A 23092-nucleotide genomic window follows, 5' to 3' on the forward strand; every position below is an offset into this window, starting at 1 on the left:
CGATAGCTCAGTAAGCGATTTCTCCCTTTTCATAGCTTTGTTAATCTATATTGCGGTCCTAGGTTTAAGGTTACTAACGCTGTTAGTCTGGAGATGCCAGATGTATTTCCACACTATCAGGTAGCTAAGCTAGTTTCTTTACACAATTTCAGGACTAATTCATCAGTGGTGTACCACAAGATCAGCGAACGTTTCAGCTGTTTATCACCAGTCATATGCATAAACATAAATATTATGCTACAAGTAATATGCTAAGCAATTTTACAAGTATACTTCAGTTATAACAACTAGTAAAATAGCATTTTTTTAGTTTTAGTAATTCTAAGTTCATAAAAGTACACAGAAAAGTATACTTCAATAAACTAAAATGTGGACTGAAGATATATACCTAGTACACTAGACATATATATATATATTTTTTAACCTTTATTTATACAGGTAAAATCTCATTGAGACCCAGGGTCTCATTTGCAAGAGAGACCTGTTTTAGGTAGGCAGCAGTAAAACACAAAGTTATAGATTAACTGAACGTACAAGAGACAAAAATAAAACAGGAACATATGATGATTAATAATAATAAAATTAAAGAAAAAAGGAACTAGTTAAGTACAGTACATGTGCAGACCCCCACTGACTGTCTCACCAGCCTTCCTGCAAGTAATTTGAAGTCCTCTAGTGAAATAAAACTGGACAGCTTCAGCTTCTGTTGGAGCCTGTTCCATGTTACAGGCGCAGCATAGGAGAACGCCTTTTTGCCAAGTTCAGTACGGACTGAGGGGATGGCAAATGTGATGTAATCCAGGGACCGGAGGCTATGATCAGACTGTTTCCGTGTCAAGTATGTGGACAAATAGGAGGGGAGTAGTCCAATGATGGAATATATAGATATATAGATTAATGTACTTGTTGTAAACTTAAAAATGTTAAGTTTACAGAATATACCAGCTCCCCAGAGAGACCCTAAAAAATAATCAAATCTGATGTTGTATTTCAGAATTAAAGCCCCAATAAACTCTTTCTCTACATATATAGTTCTCTATACTCTCTAAATTGTGTGATTGACGTGTACTCTGAAATTAAACTGGTATGAAGAAACAACACACCGCTTCAGCATTAATCTGATACAAGAGATATTAACTCATGGATGAAATCAAACATGTAAATGTAACATGTCATTTTGAAATTTCACACCATAATCCTCGAGTTTTGTGGGAATGATACAACGTATTTTTCATTTCTGAAAACTATTTATAGCATTTTTTATGTGAAAATAAGTAGATAAATATATAATATCATCCAGAGGAATCATACTTTCACTGTGATAGCTGCTCTGAAACGTCAATACCGTAATCCTAAATGTATGCGCGCACAGCAAAGAAAGTAGTGCTGACTTTACTGTGTTACCACTAAGGAGGACGGGTTTGATCGTTGTCAGTTAGACAAAAGGACCAGGTCTGGACTTGCCTCGTTCTCAGATGAATTATTTTCAGGACTATTCCTTACAGAGGGTTACGTTTCCAACTGAACGTGTGACGCAGTACACTGTTGTTTTACACTATCCACGGTAAGAGCTCTGCTTGTTGTGTATAAGGTTTATTAAATAATCTATTCTGAATCTGCAACAGTTCGGTCATCAGCTTGATGTTAAGATACCAGTAAACATTATTTAATGTTCCAGCAGCTACGCAAAACTGCAAAACAGGAAGTTTTTTTTTAACTCTTACGTATCGTCTTAGATAAGAAAGCACTGCAGCTGTGGTTAAAATGTTTCTGTTTTCAGACGAACTAAAGATGTGGGAGAATACAGCAGTCTGATGTTTCAGTTGCAGAACAGCTACATTTACATCTTTGCGACGGAATTGATTATATTGTTTACATCAGAGATGGAAACTTTGTCTTATATAGCATTATGTATGTATATATATATATATATATATATATATAAATGTACATATTGTAGCGTCCAGGACGTGCAGGAAGGATGACGAGCTTTTCCACAAATAGTCGGTTTATTATAGAGCATGAACGGGTTAATTTTGGCTGTAACCACGCTAAAAACAACAACACGCTAAAATGTTAACATGCCTGACCCTCTGCTCTCTCACATTCGACCCCGCCCCGCTAACTTTGTCATCCAATCACAAACACACGCACACAAAGCATCACAGAAAATAAAAATAAATACAGTTAATAGATGCTGTGGGCTCCATGTGCTGCCACAGGTACTGAAATATTAACTTGGCTGACCCTCTGCTACTCTCTCACAACTCCACACACGCAGGGATTATTACTGCAAAACCCGTGAGCATAGTTTAATAACCCGTGCGCACGGTTTTCCACGGTTTTGTTTCTCTCTCACTCTCTCTCTCTCTCTCTCTCTCTCTCTCTCTCTCTCTCTCTCTGCGTGAGAACGTTATCGGGGCGGGTCGGGTTAACATTTCAGCGTGTTGTTGTTTTTGGCGTTTTCAGACTTCGGCAGGAAAGAAACAGATGAAGTTAAACGTGAACTTTGAGCGTAACTATGAGCTGTATAATCTTCATGGTAGATTTGTTTTTCAGTTTTGCTTTTGGTCTCTAAAGCAAAGTGAAATAAAGGTCAGAGCTGCTGCAGCTGCATGTTAAACATATGTAACATGCAGCTTAAACATATTTCAGGCTGTTAACCATATTCCTCTTTATTTATTGCTGTGCTCACTGTAGTGTCGGATACTTACCAGCTGTTTGAAGGAGTTCGGGGACAGTGTGACCCGATAAGAGATACAGTACATGTAGTCAAACATATAACCTTTTGAGAATAACACATTCCTCAGCTAGTGCGTCCAGGGGAGGCTCACCACATAAGTATACATGATATTCTGGCTATGTGCCTGTTGATCTGAATGTGGTTTTGCTGAAGACTTAGTCATGCAGTTTTAGAGTCAGTCTATAGCTGTTTATGTCTTATGTTACTGCTGCAGACACGATGAACCCCCCCAGTGCATATTTGTTACTTGCTTCTCTCTTCTTGTTCACAGCACAGTTTAGGCAGATAGCCACCATCACAGACTTTGGTTCTGTCAAGGAATTCTCTTGTATTGTGAAGATGGGGAGGATTGTCTTTTCCCCTCCCTGCTGCTACCAAGGAATTGTTTTCTTTTTTCTCTTACATAACAGGACTTCAGGCGGCTTTTTAGTTTCTTTGCAGCGTCCCCATCACTACGGTGAAAACAGTTTTATTGATTGTTTTGGATGGGAAAAGTCATCATCAGGTCTGAGCTGAAACTATTACCTAAAACCATCTGTCTGACCTGTGGTCATCAACTCAGCATTTTCTAAATATTCTTTAACACTGCCGGTTTATCATCCCGTTTAAGGCGTTTTCAACTTAACTCTCAACATTAAGAAAGTAAGAATAGAGAACTGAAATTGGAGCTAATCTTTATATTTGCAGTAGTAGCACAAAACCTGGTTCCTGGTTAATTTGGCACATTTATGTTGTCAACATATGTTCAGGTTTTCTGAGGTCTTGATCTCCCGTAGTTTGGTAGTTTTGACCAAAACTGAGTCACTTGTTTACAAGAATAGCAAAGTCACAATGAGTTCCTCTCAGTTTGGCTTTACTGGAGCCTTTTTCCTTAAATGTTCCACAAATACGAAGCTTCCATAAGTGACGCTTGTTTTTGCCATACTCCGTTTTCATTTTCATTGCGTCCTGCAGAGATTTCCAGTTTTAAAATGAAAAATACATATAAATCTATAAGGTTTGATAACAAACATACATAACAATCATCTACAAGAACCAGTTTTCCCTTCTTAATCCAGTTCTTTGCACTCTTCTCAGAAATTTACATTTTGTTTTCAGTAACTGTTTGGTTATGTTTAGACTTTAAAAACTAAGTAATGAGGTTTGTAAAATTGTGACTCACTGGAGTTTAACTGAAAGTGAAAGTATGATTATGAAGTCTCTGGAATTCCCCACTGCATCAAGCCAGGCCTGTTTTTCCCGATAATGAAAATAAAATCATAAACCAGAAGATTTAATCCTCTTCTCCCACACTGTTTCATATGTTTGACTTCTGCACAGTGGCTGATCTCTTACTCTTACTCCATATGTTTGTACTCTGTTAACAGACTTTACTTTCACAAAATGATAAAGAATAAATAACATTTAGCTTATGTGGCTTTTTTCTTTTTTTATTCTTTGCTTTACACGCATACATTTAGGATTATGTTTTTAAAGTTTGAAGTCAGACACTTACATATGAAATTACAGTTTACACAACATATAAATTTTATAGGATATTGAAAGCAACTGCAACACAAACACTTTTTTTATACCAAAACTTAAAAAAAGCTGTTTATCTTTGATGGAACTAACAATAAATCTATTTAATTTTGTCTCTTAGTTTTGGGATCCCAGATGAAACAAAACATGCTGATGAGAAAGAATAACAGATGTATTGAGGTGGAGGTGTCTAGGAGTTGCTCTTTACTTATATCTCTATTTATCAACCTTTTTGAAGGTCTCTTTTAGGAGCTCAGCTTTCAATCTAAAATGAAATTGCTCTGAAGAAAAAGAGGTTTCTATTAATATGAATCTGAAAATGGGGAAGATCCAGAAAATGTTGGACATTTGGTTTAATTTGAATAAATGAATAATAACATCAGATTGGTATGACACTGTCTGAGGGTCTATTTGATGAGGTCTGTTTTCAATTTAAAGTGAAATTGCTCTGTGGAAATGGAGAGTTTCCTTTTAATATGAATCTGAACATGTAGAATATGTAACATTACACAATTATTAGGGGCTTAATTTTTAAATACTATAACAGATTGGGGTGACACTTTATGAGGGTCTCTTTGAGGAGGTTTACTTTCATTGTCTAGACAAGTTGCATTTTTACATAAATATGTCTCTGAAGATGGAACATTTAGGTAAGATTAGAGAGTTTATGGGGGCTTTAATTCTGAAATTCAACATCAGATTTTATTATTTTCAAGGGTCTCTCTGTGGAGTTGGTATATTCTGTGGTAGGAGAGCCTTACATTTACGTTTAATTTTGAAATAATTCACTAGATTAAGATGATATTGTGTGATCGACTCTGAGGATGTGTACTCTGTGTCACGAACCGTGAAGCACTGGACGCAGATGCAGGGTAGAAACAATAACCAGATTTTATTTGTATAATGATTGTCACTTGCAGAGTAAAGCAATAGATTATGAATTCCTAACTCACTCTTCTCGATACCTATGGGGAGAAGAGTGACACTATAAAACTTATCAAAAGAAAACTCTCTCCACGCTAGGAGGAAAAAACAAAAGGTTATATAAATCTTACAACTAAATTTATCCCTCTCTGAACCGTCGGAGGCTCAATAGAAATTTACCAAAACCAATAAACAAAAGAGGCTCCTTCTAATGGAGTTGCTAATGAAAGTTATCACTAGAAATCAAAGACACTCCTCTACCGGAGGTACTACTGAATAAACGACAATACAAAGAAAACTTCAAATCTATGACAAAACTTACAACAAAAAATCGCTCTCAAGGAGTGTTCCAGTTGTGAGGCAGTTCATGTCATTCCAGACCACAATCTTTTCTTCAGCTCTAATAAGTACTTTAGTTTCATTTTGTCAGAAAAATAATAGGAAATGAAAAAGGGAGAAAACTGAACCATTCCACATTGGTTTCAAACACATGATCTGACTGCAGGTCCTGTGACTCTCAGTCACATTTCCTCTAGCATTTTTTCCAAGTTCTTGTTATATGAAACACTCCAGTGTGATATTTATTCATATGCCAGTTTAGCTAGAGGCTGTGAAGGAACAACAGCATTTGAAAAGTAATAAATTCAAGTCTGAAGTAAAAGAAAATGCAGAGAACTGTGTGTTTTGTTTTCCATTCTCTTTCATAGAGCACATTTTTAAAAATGTACATTTATGCCCTTGTTTGTGTTTATTGTAGCACTTTTCATGTCATATTGCATTCATAAATGTGTACTGGCCTTATTACGTGTCTGTTAAATCACTTTATTGTGTTTTTGTCTCGTCTCTAACTGCAAGTTGACATGTTTTGATTCTCCAAATAGCTTATTGTCAGCAAATAAGAGGATGTTGATGTTTCCAGAACCTTCCTGGTAGCTTACATCCTTATTTGAAATGTCAGAGCATGTTTTCTGCTTCCCCTCCCAACTTACTGTCAGCTGATGCTGTCAGTGTTGAGTTTGAAAAAAGGTGTTTACAAGAACTCTTACGGCATCATTAGCTTCTACCTCCAAACCCAAACCTCTAACTGAATTATTAATGTTAAGTTGGATCATAGGTATTGTAGAACCAAGGCTTTATATGAAAAACACGATCGGTTTGCAGAAAACACCTGCAGCCAAACCAAGAACATGCAAACTCCCCACCGAAGCTCAGACACCAACCGGAAACCTTCTTGCTGTGAGGCAACAGTGCCAGCCAGCACACCACTGGGAAGGGTTATCAGGCCATTTCCAAACTCTTTGGAGTCCATCATTCTACAGAGAGAAAGATTATTCACAAGTGGAAAATATTCAAAACAGCTGTCAATCTTCCCAGGAGTGGACGTCCCAGCAAGTTCACCCCAAGGTCAAAAACCCAACAGCTACATCTCAGACTCTAAAGAATCTAAAGTTCATGACAGCACAATTAGAAACAGACTGAACAATTATGGCTTGTTTGGAAGGGTTGCAGGAGAAAGCCTCTTCTCTCTAAAAAGAACATGGCAGCACAGCTTAGGTTTGCAAAGCTGCATCTAAACAAACCACAAGACTTCTGGAACAATGTCCTTTAGACAGACCAGACCAAAGTGGAGATGTTTGGTCATAATGCACAGCAGCACGTTTGGAGAAAACCAAACACAGCATATCAGCACAAACTCCTCATACCAACTGTCAAGCACGGTGGTGGAGGGCTGATGATTTGGGCTCATTCTGCAGCCACAGGACCTGGAGACCTTGCAGTCATTGAGTCCACCATGAACTCCTCTGCATACCAAAGTATTCTGGAGTCAAATGTGAGGCCATCTGTCTGACAGCTAAAGCTTGGCTGAAACTGGGTCATCAACAGGACAATGATCCCAAACACAGCAACAAATCTACAACAGAATGTCTGAAAATAATCAAGGTGTTGCAATGGTCCAGCCAAAGTCCAGACCTCAACCTGAATGAAATGCTGTGGTGGGACCTTAAGAGAGCTGTGCATAAACTATTGCTGTAATGCTATATTCCTGTCTGTCTCCATTTTCCAGTAGCTAGTGATAGAAAACTGTTATTTCATATTTAATCTTTTAAAGAGGCAGCCTAATATTTGCAAGACTGAAAGTAAGTAGTGAAAGTGAAAGTTTGATTATGAATTATGTGGAATTCCCCTCTACAGAAAGCCAGATCTGTCACTCCTGAAATGAAAATAAAGTTGTTCAGTCATAACATATGTTTGTACTTTGGAAACAGATTTTACTTTTTCAAAACTATAAAGAATCATAACATTCTTAGTATCAGTTGATCCTGAATAACATTTAGCTTACGTGGCACACAAGTTTCCTAACTGCGATCAAAGTCCGCGTTTTTTAGTTTTTTGCTGTACGCGCATACATTTATGATTATGTTATTCAAGTTTGAATTCAGACACTTAAATATGAAATTACAGTTTACACAACATCTAAAGTTTATGGTTAAATGGAAAACAACTGCAAATACAACACTTTTTTTCTTACATTAACAGAAAATAAGCTGTTTATCTTTGACGGAAAGAATGTTCAAACTATTTCAATTTGTTTCTTAGTTTTAGGATCCCAGATGGAACAAAACATGCTGATGAGAATAAATAACAGATGTATTCAGGTGGAGGTGTTGAGGAGTTGCTTTCTACTTATATGCTCTCTCTCTATACAGTGGCGGCTGGTGAAAAAAAAGGAAGTTTTTTGGGGCTGGTGTACCAACAGATTTCCCTGCCTAATCTAGCATAAGCATTCAAATGAACAGTCGGAAAATGACTACAGTTCCACAATAATAATTTAATTTCCAGAGATGTCAAGTAACGAAGTACAAATACTTTGTTGCCTTACTTAAGTAGGATGTCTGGGTATCTATACTTTATTGGAGTAATTCTTTTTCAGCTGACTTTTTACTTCTAGTCCTTACATTTTCAAGCAATTATCTGTACTTTCTACTCCTTACATTTTCAAAACAGCCTCGTTACTCGTTTTTCATTTCGGCCTGGGGTTAGGATTTATATCGTTAAAAAAAAGAGTGAATTTGATAGCGATTGGATGAGAAGTGTAAACATATACCATTCCGACACACTATTGGTCTGTACGATGCATCGCCCCTGTACGTTACAAATCACGTCACACTCGTGTAGTGCGCTATAGGCCCCTGTAGATGGCTTTTTTCCCCTTTACATTACTTTTAATTTTATACTTTAGGTAGTTTTGAAGCCAGTACTTTTATATTTCTACTTGAGTAAAAAGCTTAAGTTGATACTTAAACTTCTACAGAAGTCTTTTTAAATTCTAGTATCTATACTTCTACTTGGACAATGAATGTGAATACTTTTAACACCCCTGTTAATTTCACAGTTTCCTGTTTCACAGAAAAGGTAACCATTTACAGCTAGACTTTATGCTATCAAATACTATACAATACAATCAAGGGATTGTATTGAATATATACAAGGGATAAATATGAATGTATATCCATACAACGGGAGTGAACGGGGGTTTTGGTCGATACCCCTATATATGGATATACGCGGATCTAAATAGAATTGAGGTCCAGGTTTAAAAAACAACAACAAGCGTCTCTTTTAACTCATGTATTAAATCAAACTATACACTGTAAGGATCTGATTTTGAAATTCGGGCCACGATTCTCGAGATCGCTTTATATTGTTTCATGTAATTACTATTTGTAACTATCTTAAAAGTGGAATTTTCGTTTTTTTTTAATGTATTAGAAGACGCTCTTTTGAAAAATGCGATCAAATGTTAATACCGTAATCCTAAATGTATGCGCGCACAGGGAAAAAGTAGGACTGGCTTTACTGTGTCATAACTAAGGAGAGCGGGCTTGATCGTTGTCAGTTTGACACGATGAACAGGTCTGGACTTACTTCGATGAAATGGAAGGACAATTTATTAAATGTTCACATTCATTTTCAGGACTATTCCTCACAGAGGGTTACGTTTCCAACTGATCGTGTGACGCAGTAAACTGCTGTTTTACACTGTCCAGGGTAGGAGGTCTGCATTATTTGGTGTGTCTCAGGCTTAAATAATATGTTCGGAATGTGCTACAGTTCGGTCATCAGCTTGATGTTATGATGCCAGTAAAAATTATTTAATGTTCCAGTGTTTGCTGGAAGTGTTTTTAACTCTAACTTTAACTTTTAGATGAGAAATAGTTGCAGCTGTGGTTAAAATGTGTTTGTGTTCGGACGAACTAAATATGTGGGAGAATACAGCAGTCTGATGTTTCAGTTTATAGCTGCAGAACAGATACATTTAAATGGTAAATTTAAAATGTAGAATGTTTCTCCTTTGCGACAGAATCTACTGAGTCTGTTGTTTAAAATGAGACATCATTGTGTGCATAATACAGGAAGTTTGATTTAGGTGTGGTTCACATTTTGTAAGCGAGAGAGCTCTTTGAAAACAAGTTACGGCTGTTCCTTTGTGTGAAACATTCAGTTTCACAATTGGTTCAATTATATGAAGGAAAAAAGTCTAAATATGTCATATGACCTTGTTATCACGTTAAAACAAAAACAGAAACAAAAAACCTGAGTAAACAGAGCGTTTCAATGTTAAATATCTGTCCAGAGGTTAAACCAGTGTTAAATCTTTAAATCAAGCTGAGCTCTGAAATCTTGTGTCAGTTACATAAAGAACTGAACGGACTTTGTCAGGAAAGAAACAGATGAAGTTAAACTAATGTGAACTTTGAGCACAAACATGGGCTGTATAATCTTCATGGTAGATTAATTTTTATCTTGATCTTTAAAGCAAAGTGAAACAAACTATATTTGCAGCTTAAACATGGCTGTTCACCAAGACCTGTTAACCAGGTTTCTCTTTATTTCTTTTTTTGCTGTGGCTTAATGCAGTTTATGTGTGATTTCTTTCTCCTTTGCAGATAGCAGCTGGTGTTTTATGTCGTTACAACTAATTTCATCCCAGATCTCAGTGAGATGGTGTCTCCAGCTGAAGAAAACTTTATACCTGCATCATAAAATGACTTTAAGAGGAAAACCTTTGACAGCTGCATCTGTGCTGGTAACATTCCCTGTTACAGAAAGTAGACAGCAGATACTCTGATATGTCATAGCAAGAAATGTGGAGGTGTCCTGATAATGAATGCATTTTACTTAAGTCCCACTGATTCACGTTCACACATACTTTTTATACATTTCATACATGCTTACTGGTACATTAAAAGGAGCTGAGTTATCCATAATGTTATTAATTCAACTTTCTTGCTCTGAGAAGATAAAATGTTTGCGGTAAGAAAGGATTATTAAAGAAAGTTTGGATTTAACAGGCAGCATCTAGTTTCTTCTCTCACTCTTTCTCTCCGACCCTGACACTGTATGTAAAGTTTAAGTTTTTACACAAACAAAAGTCAGTGAAAATTAGAGATTAAAGCTGCTACTTTGTTTTAAAAAGAGTTCAATGCAATATGAAAGTGGGTGTATGGAGGTGTTGGTGGGTTAAATGTAACAAAAAGAGATTACAGGAAGTAACACTGATTGTCATAGAAACCAGCATCTCTGAGTCATGATGGAAAGTCAAATTTTTCCTTCAAAACCCAGTTTCATTTCACCCCTAAAGTAAGCACAAGGAACTTGTGCAACAAAAGAAAATTAACCCCGTGAATAATTCCCTAAATTCAACAATTAATCTTCTAATACTGGCTGAGTTCCTAATAAAGAACCTCCTGATCTGATATAGACCAGTGAGCAGTGCTGACCAACATGTCATTGGGGTCATCAGGTGGGAACCTCCTTTCATCAGTGTTTCATCTATTTGGGCCACGACACCTCCAGGAGGCTAGACAGTGATCACTGGCATCCCAGAGTCACTCCCCTAATGCCAGCCATCACTGCTCCTCACACCACAACAACAATCTTTTCTTCCACAACCACAAGCTACCCCAGCCTCTCACCAACTGCACACCAGTCATAGCGGGGTGGGGAAACAAACCCTGGTTCGGTTAGGGGGTAGAAATAGAAGAGGAAAAGATAAGTAAGAATGGAATTCAAACCCTGGTTCAGGTAGGAGGTAATGAAAGTATAGAGGGTGCCAGAGGTGGAGGCAGAACAACACACTTGCAGATTAAGCAGAAAAACACACATAAACAATCCTACAGTCACTAAAAATGCCAGTAAATACAAGGCCATACAGGCCAACTCACCTGAAATGACCGCCTGGTTTCAAAAGGCTCACATGGGCCACACTATAGACATATATACAAAGACGCTGCTTTGACTGGTGCCGCTCACTAGAGGGGCGTGCCTGCAGGGCAGCCATCTTGGTACAGTGCCACTCGCTCCCACAGTACATTACATCTATGGAGGAATGGTGTTTCTACACAATAAAAGTGATCATAAATCGCTCAGCTGTCAAGCTATCTTGATAAGGCTCGTTTGTCAAACGTCAGACATGACAGAAAGACATAGATAAAACGAAAAGAACCCAGAAAATGTTCCGTAGTATTCAGGTCTTTAATTAAGGAACTTATATAAAATATTCAAATTAGTATTTCTATTTTCGCCGAGTAGCATTTAAGCCTGTCTTTCAGCTTTTCATATATGAGGTTTTTCTCCCTCAGAGCCTTGAGAAGTGCGACACATTTTTCTTTGCCCTTCGCTCCCAGAACATGCTATTCCTCTTCTCGCGCTCCAGACTCTCCACTCTAGTCAAAGCTTCACGAGGTCTGGCCTTTAGAACTCTCTCACTCTCTTCACCTTAGACCCTCCTAAATTTACCTGCCTTCGTTTATCTTCAATACCTGCAGCTAAGCTTCTTAATACTTGGTTATGTCGCCACGTATACCGACCTTGTGACAGACTAACCTTACAAAAAGGCAAATGATGAACTATAGAAAGGAATCGGTGTGAGAGGAGTCGGTTTTAACTGGGCCCTTAAAAGAAGCGAAATGAACCACTGAAATACTTCCAACGAAACAACTCCAACATTACTGACTGGCCTTAAACAAAGGATGAGGGAACATATCTGGTGTCTTCTAATCTTTATTTCTCCATCATTGCTGTAAAATAGGATAAATATGGTGTCAATGAAACAAAACTTCAGTCATAATGAAAAACTGTTCTTCCTCTTCACAGATGATTCTGATGAGAGCATTCACTGTCCATACTCTCACATGTCATCCATCAGAGTATAACATAGGGGGCGAATGCTGTCCGATGTGCCCCCCTGGTAAGAGATAACTCATCATCTCTTTGGTTTTTTACTCATGTTCTCCTCCTATTTTCTTTCTGCTGTTTTTCCTCAGTTGAAATACTTAAGAATTACTTTAGTAGATGGTGAACTTTGCAAATTATAAAATACCTTCAATATTACATATTTTATTTTCATGATAAGATTATTCTGATTAAAATGATTTACTTTCCAACAGGAAGTCGAGTCAAAACAGACTGCACAGAGTTCAGGAGTACATCATGTCTTCCCTGCATAGATGGAACATTTATGGACAAACCTAATGGACTGAAGCACTGTGTTCCTTGTACTACTTGTGATTCAGGTAAATATACAGGCAGTCCCAAGAGGTCCCGGCTGCAGACCTCCACTGTCAGGTCACTACTTCCACTGTCAGGCCTGGAAATGCCCGCGATACATTTCAAAATAAAACTGCAGACCTCCGCCGCAGGATCCACTCTCGGGCCCAGAAATGCAAGGGATACATTTCAAAATAAAATCGTGAATGCACTTCCGGTTGAATAGTTTTCCTCACAAATGAATTAATTAGTATACAATATGACATAGAATCGATCAATTCCCGATCTATTGTATAAATTGTTTTTATTTGTGGAGTAATACTTTTGTTTGGACAGTGCACAAATGTTCTCTTAAGCTATTACTCATATTCATAAGCCAACATCTCATAAGATGTCATAGGACTATACGTAGTATTATTGTATACTATACAGAGTACTTCACTGAAGTTTCATTATCATTTAATTTTGACTTTATTGCACTGCTCTTTTGCTATTATTTGTTTCAATCAGTTTTTCTGTTGTATTTTTATTAACCACCATAAATGTCATGTTTGGTTCAATGTCTATGCTAATTATGTTCTTGTGCTGCTGGAACACCTAAGTACCACTAAATACTACCCTAACTCTTGATATCTACAGTATAATCCAAGTCAAATTATTAAGTGAGCAATGAGAAAACATAAAAAACAGATCAAGTCACAACATGTTCAAATGTTCTGTAGACCTTTATTCTCATACACAAACTCACTCAGTGCGACATTCACAACAGGCCAAATAATTTTTTTGGCCATTATTTCGTGACAAAATCTCCACGTGTCGTCAGGGTTGTGAAATGTGAATTTGAATGGCTCCAGGATCGCTTCTATTTCATTCTCGTTCAGTTCTTCAGTACACGACCTCCCATATTGTAAAGCAGCCTCTGCCTGTTCCTCCTCCCGCATGCCCAGAACGTCAGGGAGGTCCACTTTGGGAGGGAATAGTGGTTTGTTGGCCTCAACCCACTCTGCCACATGTCTGCAATTTGAAGAATGCGATCTTCAACCGAGTCTTATGGAAAAGACAGAAAGAAAGATGTCTAGTACCAAAAGCACTTTAAATTGCCTTGTGTACGAATTGTGCTCTACAAATAAACTTGCTTTGCCTGGCTGCCACGCCAACAGTATCTGACCAATAGATACTTAGAAAAAGCTTACGCCTTCCTCTGGTGTGTCCACATCAATGCAGAAATGCCATTTGGTTTGACTTACATCCTCTGATTTTTTTTTTAGGGAGGCGTGCTTCCTCTGCATATATTTGGCCAAGTTTTTCAGCGGCAGATCTTCTTATATAAGAGCAAGTCAAAATTTTTATGTTAGACAATGACAAACAAGTCACATGAACATGCACACAAATGTGTGCATGTATGCACGTATGAATCTTTAATAAAAAATTCAATGGTATTTTTGATGTGGACCTCCAAATGCTGCCGAACTCTGTCTGGTTTGCTTAATTTAAAGAGGTGTTTGAGACACAGGGTGCAGTGGAACTCACTGCTCCATCTGATGAGACAACTGAAAGGCGCATCTAAAAAAGCACATAAAATATATCATGCGTTTGAATTATAGTACATGAACTTCAATTCATATTAATGTATGCAGCCTGCAAATTTAGATTTGCTTACAGGGAAAATGGCCACTTGCACCAGGTAGTGTAAATGAGGCCATACTTACACAGAAGAAGTAATAATGGCTACAAAATTACTGTCGTAGAAATCACCGAGTCCAATTGACAGGTTTGCTGGTGGTGTGTTCATTAAGAAGCATGTCAGCACACTCGTTAGCCCGATTCTTTCATTGGAAGCCCAAGAACAAGCTGGAGAAATCTTTTATGAAACAAAGTATTAGTGATCACAAGTAAAGTATATTGCAGCGCTGGACTCGGAGGGACAGAGTTCTCGCAGGAAACCCGTCAGGCTGAGCCCCGATGTCTGGAAGCATTTCATATTTATAGACAGCTTTATCTCACAGAGGTTGTACTCACACTTGGCAGAGTATAATTGGACAGTTTTTAGTGGCCTGAGCAGTGCTGTTTTAGGAATGTGTCTGTCTGACAAGATAGTTATTCAGTCTAGTTATGCCATCTTAAAGTCTTGGTCATCTATTGTGTCATCTATTGTGTAGTATGAGCAGAGTGGAAAAGTACAAACTAGGAACATAGGTTATTTAGTAAAGTACAGAATATGAATACATAATGTCTAAGAACAAAGCCAATTATAACAGGTGAAAGTAAACTTTGAAGTCATCTAACTTAGCTTCAAAACGACAACCCAAACCAACATGTAACATTAGGTAATTTCTGTCATTAATGACTTCTATAACGACTACTATAACGCACCTATATTGACGAAGAACACGAGAAACCATGCATTTACTTTCTGTGGATAATAAAAATCAGAAACTCACCGCTACTCTGTGAATAATTTCACTCTCCGTGTTCTTTTCGTACATATATTCTCTCGCTGGTCTCTCTCAATTTAAAGGCCAAGTGAAAATGAGCCTCTCAAAATGTCCTCCCCACCCCCCAAAAAACGTCCTCACTTCTGGGCCTGACAGTGGAGATCTGCAGCCAAGTGCCTCTCGACAGTCCTTTATCCATGTCAACATTTTTGTGGGTTTTACTTTGAAAATGTTAGATTTATAATTTATAAACCAGATAAGCTGTTGCATCACATTTCACCAAAAGGTGAAAAAAATAAAAAAGCCTGTTTTATGTCAGAAAACAGAAAGAAAGTTTTGTGTCTGTATCATAACCTCTGCTTGTGTTCACAGGACTGAAGGTAAAGCAGAGCTGTACACCAACATTAGATACAGTTTGTGAAACAATGGAGGGATTCTTCTGTGTTGACTCTACAAAAAGTGGCTGTGCAGAAGCTCAGAAACACAAGAGTTGTAACCCGGGACAATACATCAGCAGAAGAGGTGTGTTTTCTTATGTTCACATTAAAGGTCACATGATTTCAGGAATAAAGCTGAGTTTTAGATAATAATGATAATGATAAATATATTTATTAAGTTCAGAGAGACTGAATCTAGTTCAAATCTTCTACTAAATGAACATGGAGCACTTCATGTACAGTGTGTTGAACTATTGTCCACATTTGATTTGTGATTGTTCAGGAACAACCTCCACAGACACTGAGTGCTCTGACTGCAGTAGTGGAACATTTTCAGATGGAACATTAACATCTTGCCAGCCACACACGCAGTAAGTAGTTCCTCATTACAGGCGGAAACACATTTAATCTCCTAGAACAGCAGTGAATCGGTTGTATCTGAATGTAATCTTTAAATAATGTCCCTCTGTCATTCCAGATGTGAATCAGAAAACCTTCAGCTGACAAAAGCAGGAACTTCTTCATCTGATGCAGAATGTGGAGAAAAAAGTTCCAACGTGACAGCAATTGTTGTCGGTGTTTTGGCTGGGTTTTTTTTATCATTAGTAGTAACAGCCCTGCTTGTATATTTTCTTTACCACAAAAAGAAGATATGTTCAAACAAAGGTGAGGACAATGGATTTCTGTGTTCATTTATTCTTTCAGCCCAGTCATAACCGTGTAAGATGTTTTTTTCCAATCTATTCTGTTTTTTACAGACAAACAAGAGAGTCCACAAATTCAGCACCATGTAAGAACTCCAACAGAGGTATGTTTGTTTCTCACTTTTCTTCAACTTTGGTGTAAACAGTCTTTGATTACCACAATTTATCAATCAGATGAACTCATTTAAGCTTTTTTTAACCAAAAAGGACGAATCATTACAAATACTGTCAGTGAATCCAGAAGGAGAAGAAGAAGAAAAGGAGAATTTGTCACGGAATCTAGCAGCAGCAGGTGAATATTTTCCACTCAGACGTTTAATGACTGATGACTGTCTAAATGATGTGATGTCTCTGTAAATCTCCAAACAGTTTATGCTTTAACTCAATTTATTTCCCTCCACAGTATTAAACCATTTGTAATTGAGCCCAACAATATCTCTTCACTGCAGAGTAAATGTAGATGTGTTTCATAAAAAGAATATGTGACTGCTCAAGAAGCTAATCAATGGCTTAATGTACCAACTTTAAAGCTGTGGAAGCTCCAGGTTTTGGACTGAAAGCCAATCAGAATCAGAATACTTTATTGATCCCCAGGGGGAATTCTTTTGTTGCAGCTGCACCCCTTTAAGGAATATGAAAAGGAATAGAATATACAAATAATCATAATAAAACTAACTAAGCATGAGAAAAATAAATATATATATAGCAAATAGAAATAAAAGGAATGTTAAACTAAGTAGCACTCTTTTGTAAATATTTACAGTTATTGCACATGTCCACTGTAGAAGGTGTCAGATTTACAAATTGGAGTTGTGGAGTCCAGTTGCCACAGGAAGGAATGACTTCCAGAGTCGCTCTGTGGTGAATTTAGGTAGAATCAGTCTTCTACTAAAAGTGCTCCTGTGTTTAACCAGTACAACGTTGGTGACTCTGTTCTGTGTAATAATTTGTGATGAACCAGATACAACTTATTTGTGGTGAAAAACACACTGCAGTGTTTCACCGGGCTCGTAAGAAAAGTAGAAAGGTTGAAAAATGTTGTGATTGGATTAATGGGATGAACGTGATGTTGCTTTTCCAGATGTTTGCATGTGGTTTATTCCTTGTGTTCAGTTTCTGACATCTCCCTCTGCATTACACACTGTAAGATAATGTTCTTCAGCTGAATGTAAATAATGTACATGTAGTTTAGTTTGCTCTTTTTTTAAATATTATTTCTTTTGTATATCACATAAGGGATGTCTTGGTTTCTCTTCTAGACGTGTGTCCTCCGCGGTCCGTCCCAGATAAGCGGAAGAAAATTAATGGATGGCTGGATGGATGGATAAATGACATGTTGAATGTTTGAATTTGAGTCACATTGAAAAAAGACGAAACCACGTGGAATGACACGTTATGATCAGTGGACGGTTAGATTTATTGCACTCACTGATGACGGAACATCCTGGGTGTCAACCTACACCAGGAAGCTTGTGGTGTTCCTGTGCTCGGTGACAACTGAAGGTCAGTTCATGGTTCGACTGTCCCCGTGAGGGACCGATGCGTTTTCCTGGTGGGACAGCGAGGAAAAGTCTAAAAGATTCCATCTGTGTGGCCGTGTTTTTTAAAACATTTTATCAAAGCAGGCTTCACATCAAGAACTGAGATGACACTCAGAAACTCATTCAAATGAAAATATTGATTTGAGTGCCGTAGACTGTCTTGGAAGCTGGAATAGGATGGCATTTCCTCCCAAACCCATGAGGGATATCCCTTCTTACTGGGAGACAAATGACATGATTTTGCCCTTATTGGAAAGAGAAATATTGACAATAAGAAGAGGAGCTCCTTTGCTTGAAAAAGTGAAAGACATAAAGTCTCATAGTGTTATGGTTTGGTTGTCAAATCTTGTATCTAAAACAAATCTGATGTTGTTGTCAAAGATGTGCATTTTTGTGCTTATTTTTCTTTGTTCTTTCAGTTCTTACATATTTCCTTGCAAAGCCCATTGAAGCACACATACTCTGTCCTATGTACAGTTTGTAGTGCTCTTTGCAGCTTTTCAAACATATTTATTGTCATACAATATGTTTAATGTTTGTGACTTTGGGAAACCAAGCAAAAGTCACTGAGAGGATGAAGCTTTATTAACAAATAAAATGATCAACTAAGTACAACATGTACAAAATTATAACTTACACAAAAGTTAATCACAGATATTTGACCTTATTTCCAAATATCCTCATAATCATAATTCAGACAAAAATATACATACAACAATCCACATACTATCATAAAACAAACCTACCCTAATTCATGGCTCCTATAGTTTGCATATTGAGTAGCATTGGAATGAAAAAAAAAGAAAACCATTGAAAAATACATGGAATGACCATGTGCTTTACTTCTCTGTTATTTTGAAAACCGCATCAAGGATCTCCATCCATCCATCCATTTTCTATACCGTCAATCCGTCGGTCAGGACACGGGGGGGCTGGAGCCTATCCCAGCAGTCATCGTGCGAAAGGCGGGGTACACCCTGGACAGGTCGCCAGTCCATCACAGGCATCAAGAATCTCGAGGCTCCATTATTATTTTTTTTTTTTTACTTTGTGGAAACGCAACCACTGACTGCAAACTTGGACCAGGATACATTTCAGTTCATATTTTGATCAGTGGACGGTTGGATTTATCACCGACGAGGAAGCAGGAAGACGGAATATCCTGGAAGTTTGAGCTGGTCCTGTGCTCGGTGACAACTGATGGTACGTTGATGGTTTTACTGTCCCTGTCATGGACTGATTTGTATTCAAAGTTTCCTATTGGGACAACTGGGAAAAATCATGTCCATACATCTATGTTGATATTATTTTGTGTGGGACAAATCCTCTATACAACCTTCCCTCAAAAACATCCCTCACGTGAAGAACTGAGGTGGCACTAAGTCACAAACAGTCTGTGATGAAATGTCCTCTTTCAGACCAGCAAAGGGTATCACTTCTTACTGGGATCCAAAAAGCATGATTTTGCCCTTATTGGAAAAGGAATAATTGTCAGGAAGAAGAAGCTTGTTGTCTGCAGTCAAACAGCAAAATTTGAAGACAGCTAACACCATCTGTGTGCCCCTGAACTTCTCAGAAGATGGATAATAGATGTCAAGGGCAAACATCTCCCCAAAGCAGGGTATATAGATCTCACTGTAGTGTTCCTCACACATGCACACCGCTGTATTTGAGTGTAAAGTCCATCCACAGAGATGTTCATACTGAAAACGAAATGTACTACCGTGAAAAAGAGAGCCAACAAACAAAATAAACACATATTTTGGTATTACAGTTACTCTAATTTGATAAGCTTAACATCACAAATTACCGTTAAAATGTCTGGCAAATCATAAATAAAGCGATCAAAAGCTTTAGGTCCTTTGGGTTAACTTGCCCTCGCATTTGGATACCAGGGGTGTGATATTTTTAATGAGAGGTTTCGAGAATCAATCACATTCGACAAAGAACTTAAAATAGTATTGATCGGCCATGGACGCAGCATGGAATCTTGACAGAGCAGAAATTGAGGACATATACTATACTCCTTCCATTGACCTGGCGCCCCTGGCCATGGAACATATTATACGGTAAGTCATAAACCAACAGCAGCACTTCTCAATGAATGCTCACAGACTACCTATCAGGCATTTTGTATTGTAATCGGTTTTAATTACATAATAATGTTACATAATGTATTTATGTTTAACGGGAAGTGGCCGTAATGATGGGGGCGGTGCCCCGAAGAAACAAACCATCTCCGATTATTACCAAAGAATTATTACTCAGTGTTCTGGGATTTTGGGTGAACTTTTCTGACAACAAATATAATCGAAAAGCTCATTTCATTGGCGGTTGAAATGTCAAGGGCAGTTCTTCAGAATTTGAACTAAATCGTCCTTAAAACGATAAGGTCCAATCAGACCAGACCAGCCTCAGGCAGGCTGATTAATGATCTCTTATCGGTTCATCCAGGTGCTCCCCTTGTAAAGCAAAAAACTGCAAAACGAGCGCATTATGTGTAACATTTTGACCAAATGTAAGGCTCCGATTTATTATTGATATGCGTCTTATTTTAAAAATGAAGCGCTTCCGGCTTTTTCATTTCTGTTTGCAGAGGTATGCAGACTGAGCTTGTTTACGTGTAATATTTGCTCATGCATCACTTGCACTTGTGTCAGACATTAGACATTCTCTAGTCACCGGAGCCTGCTTCGACAGACCTATTGCAGGAAGTGGCTGCCGTCACATTACAAGTCCAGCTGTTGGCTCGAAGTAGTACTTCATTTCTATCGGGAATAACTATCTTTGCACGACACCAGAAGCCGAATCGATTCTGACACGGAATATTTGTATGAGACTGAAACGTATTATCTGTCACGCGAGTCTGTGAGTGAGATGGATATACAGAGATTTTTGAAAGCGAAAGTAAGTCATCATCACTCTCGCTAATTAACAGCAAAGAGTCGCTTATTATTGATAAACTGTAGTGGGTCACCTGTAGTAAATGTTGTGTGTTCTGTTATTCTTGTTTTTGCTCTGAAAATATAAGCTCTCTGTGTTTGTTCACTAGTAAAAAAATATAATAAGTCTAATAATTATGTCTCCAACTCTCTTATCATCCTATCCAGACAGAGAACAGGGGGAATGGATGTGAGAGGAGAGCATGAACCACTGCTGAGGTAAGAAGGATTTATCCACAGATTCGTTTGGAATAGAGTAATAAAAATGATTTATCTTGGAAGAGGAGACAACATTAGAATGTGTAAAGCACCACTGTATGAGCAAATAACCTGAATCCTCACAAAAAAGGGGATTTAGTACCATTTTAAAGTGGTTTGAATTACTATAATGATGTTCTAATTAGACTGTTTTAACAAATCGTAACTACACTTTGACACTTGGAAATAAAAAGAAATAAATTAGTCCTTTTTAATAATTCAGTGTGAACTTATTTCAAAGGGTCAGGCAGAAGAAGAGGTTGCGGGAGAACAGGGTCATCAGGCAAACTGTTTGAGCCAGAGAGAAAGTGAAGCTCCAGAGACAGAGCTGAAGAAAATATATCTGGAGGGAGAACAAACAGACCAAAACAAGGAAAATAAAGATGTATCTGGAGAGATTTGGGTGACGAACACAGGCCCCAGACAGGTGAAACTGATGAGCTGCCCACAAGGTAGTCTTGGTGTGCAGAACAGAGCATTTCATCGCAGCTGAGTTGAAAAGCACATTTGATTGGAATATTCAGTGGATCAGAATGCTGCTTTTTGGTACTCGTGTAAAAAAAACATCAAATGTGACCGCTTTGGCAGCAGTGGTTGCAAAAACTGAAAAAAAAGCCTTGGTCAAAATTGGCAAACATGAGATGGCACAGACACGCCAGGACAGTGTTATTGCTTTGAAAAGCTAGAAGGAAACTATCAGATGTGGGAACATTGTACAGATGAAAGCAACTGCAAATACAAACGAGATAGCAGGGAGAAGGAAGGATTGTTGCAGTCACCTCTATGTTAGGGAGACATGGTCTTCCTTTACGTGGCAGTATTGAAGGTGAAGATGGCACGAATAAAGGCAGTTTTGAAGGAGTTTGAGAAAGAAATATAATCCTCCATCAAATGCTACCTATATCTCATCATCATTTGTGTAGCACATAGGAAGTCACCACTGAGACGAGAGAGTCCAAAATCTGTGCTATTATAGCTGATCAGGCAAGGGATGCACAGAGGGAGTCACAGCAGCTGGCTGTTTGTGTCATGGGGAGGGAAGTAAGCATTTCTTGGGCCTTACAGAGATTGAGTCATTTGAATTTGTCCTTTGCAAATGAGCTTCAGCAGCAGATCCGCAACAACAGTAGAACTCACAGCTATGTTTGATAGTGAAAGTAAGAGCATTTCCACATTTCTACAATGTGAAGGGAACTCGAGGGATTGAGACTAAACAGCTGAGTAGCCTTAAGAAAACCTCAGAAGGTCACATAGTCTAATGAGTCCTACTGATTGATCGATCAGATTTATCCTGTTGAAGAGTAAAGGGTGCATCAGGCTGGTCGAGGTTTAGCAACGTTATGAGCCAAAAGAGTTAGGTCAGCTGTGGATGGGCAATGTATGGTGCAGCTGTTATGAGTTGGTCTGCTGGAGGACGTGTACAGACACATTTTAGAAGACTCCTGAGTCTATGTCTATGTCCGTTGTTATGCTCAGGAACTAAACCTGTTGTTGTGCCATACCTGCAGGGCTGTTTCAGAGGGTGTGGAGGTTTTCAACTTGTTGGGTTGTGTATATTCTTTCCTCAGCCAGACCTTAGTCAATATTCATATGTTCATAGAGGCTCAGTGCAAGTCTGGATTTGTATCAGGTGAGCTTGTGCAACTTTCAGACACTTGCTGGGCATGTTAATTACGATCCAATAATCTATCTGTAACTGAAAGACTCCACAGAGACTGAAGGGCCAACACACACATATCATAGATATGTATAAGAGAACCAAGGCCCTGTGCCAAACCCACACTATCCCAGAGCCAGATGCCACAAAAAGGTATAAACCGAGTAAAATGAGGCATTTGGTGCTGGAGACAACATTTGGCTTTAGGCACAGAATTGAACAGCGCAGGTGCCTTGAAAAAGGAGCTGATTTTCCCTCATGTGGATGGGACAGTTGGTGAACTGTCCTAAATGTAAGGACTGCTTGAGTGAACCAAACTTGGATGGACTTCCAATGACCTGAAAACAGAAGAGGTTCTGGTGGCCACAAACTTTCCTTC

The 23092-nt window shown here is 38.2% G+C and overlaps 1 protein-coding gene across 5 annotated transcripts in view; it reads left to right on the forward strand.

The window, feature by feature from the left end:
- The first annotated feature begins 1476 nt into the window (after window positions 1-1476).
- The window catches only part of LOC140271280 (tumor necrosis factor receptor superfamily member 5-like), a 28223-nt gene continuing 6607 nt past the window's right edge, over window positions 1477-23092 (forward strand). For 2 of the 5 annotated variants that reach the window (XR_011907842.1, XM_072366424.1), the window contains exons 1-10: window positions 9089-9238; window positions 10138-10277; window positions 12347-12440; window positions 12640-12765; window positions 15547-15696; window positions 15895-15982; window positions 16090-16277; window positions 16370-16419; window positions 16523-16607; window positions 20967-21017. Coding sequence is in view for 4 of the 5 variants with exons in the window: in XM_072366424.1 (XP_072222525.1) it covers window positions 10155-10277; window positions 12347-12440; window positions 12640-12765; window positions 15547-15696; window positions 15895-15982; window positions 16090-16277; window positions 16370-16419; window positions 16523-16607; window positions 20967-20992 (930 nt within the window). In the remaining variant the exon portion in view is untranslated. Of the gene's footprint in view, window positions 1565-9087; window positions 9239-10137; window positions 10278-12346; window positions 12441-12639; window positions 12766-15546; window positions 15697-15894; window positions 15983-16089; window positions 16278-16369; window positions 16420-16522; window positions 16608-16718; window positions 16774-17574; window positions 18414-20966; window positions 21018-23092 lie in introns of those variants that run through there. The other 3 variants (XM_072366423.1, XM_072366422.1, XM_072366425.1) reach the window with 3 other exon arrangements.

This window comes from Leuresthes tenuis, unplaced genomic scaffold (genome assembly GCF_036924035.1).
Source record: "Leuresthes tenuis unplaced genomic scaffold, fLeuTen1.0.hap1 SCAF_16, whole genome shotgun sequence".
Classification (NCBI taxonomy): domain Eukaryota; kingdom Metazoa; phylum Chordata; class Actinopteri; order Atheriniformes; family Atherinopsidae; genus Leuresthes; species Leuresthes tenuis.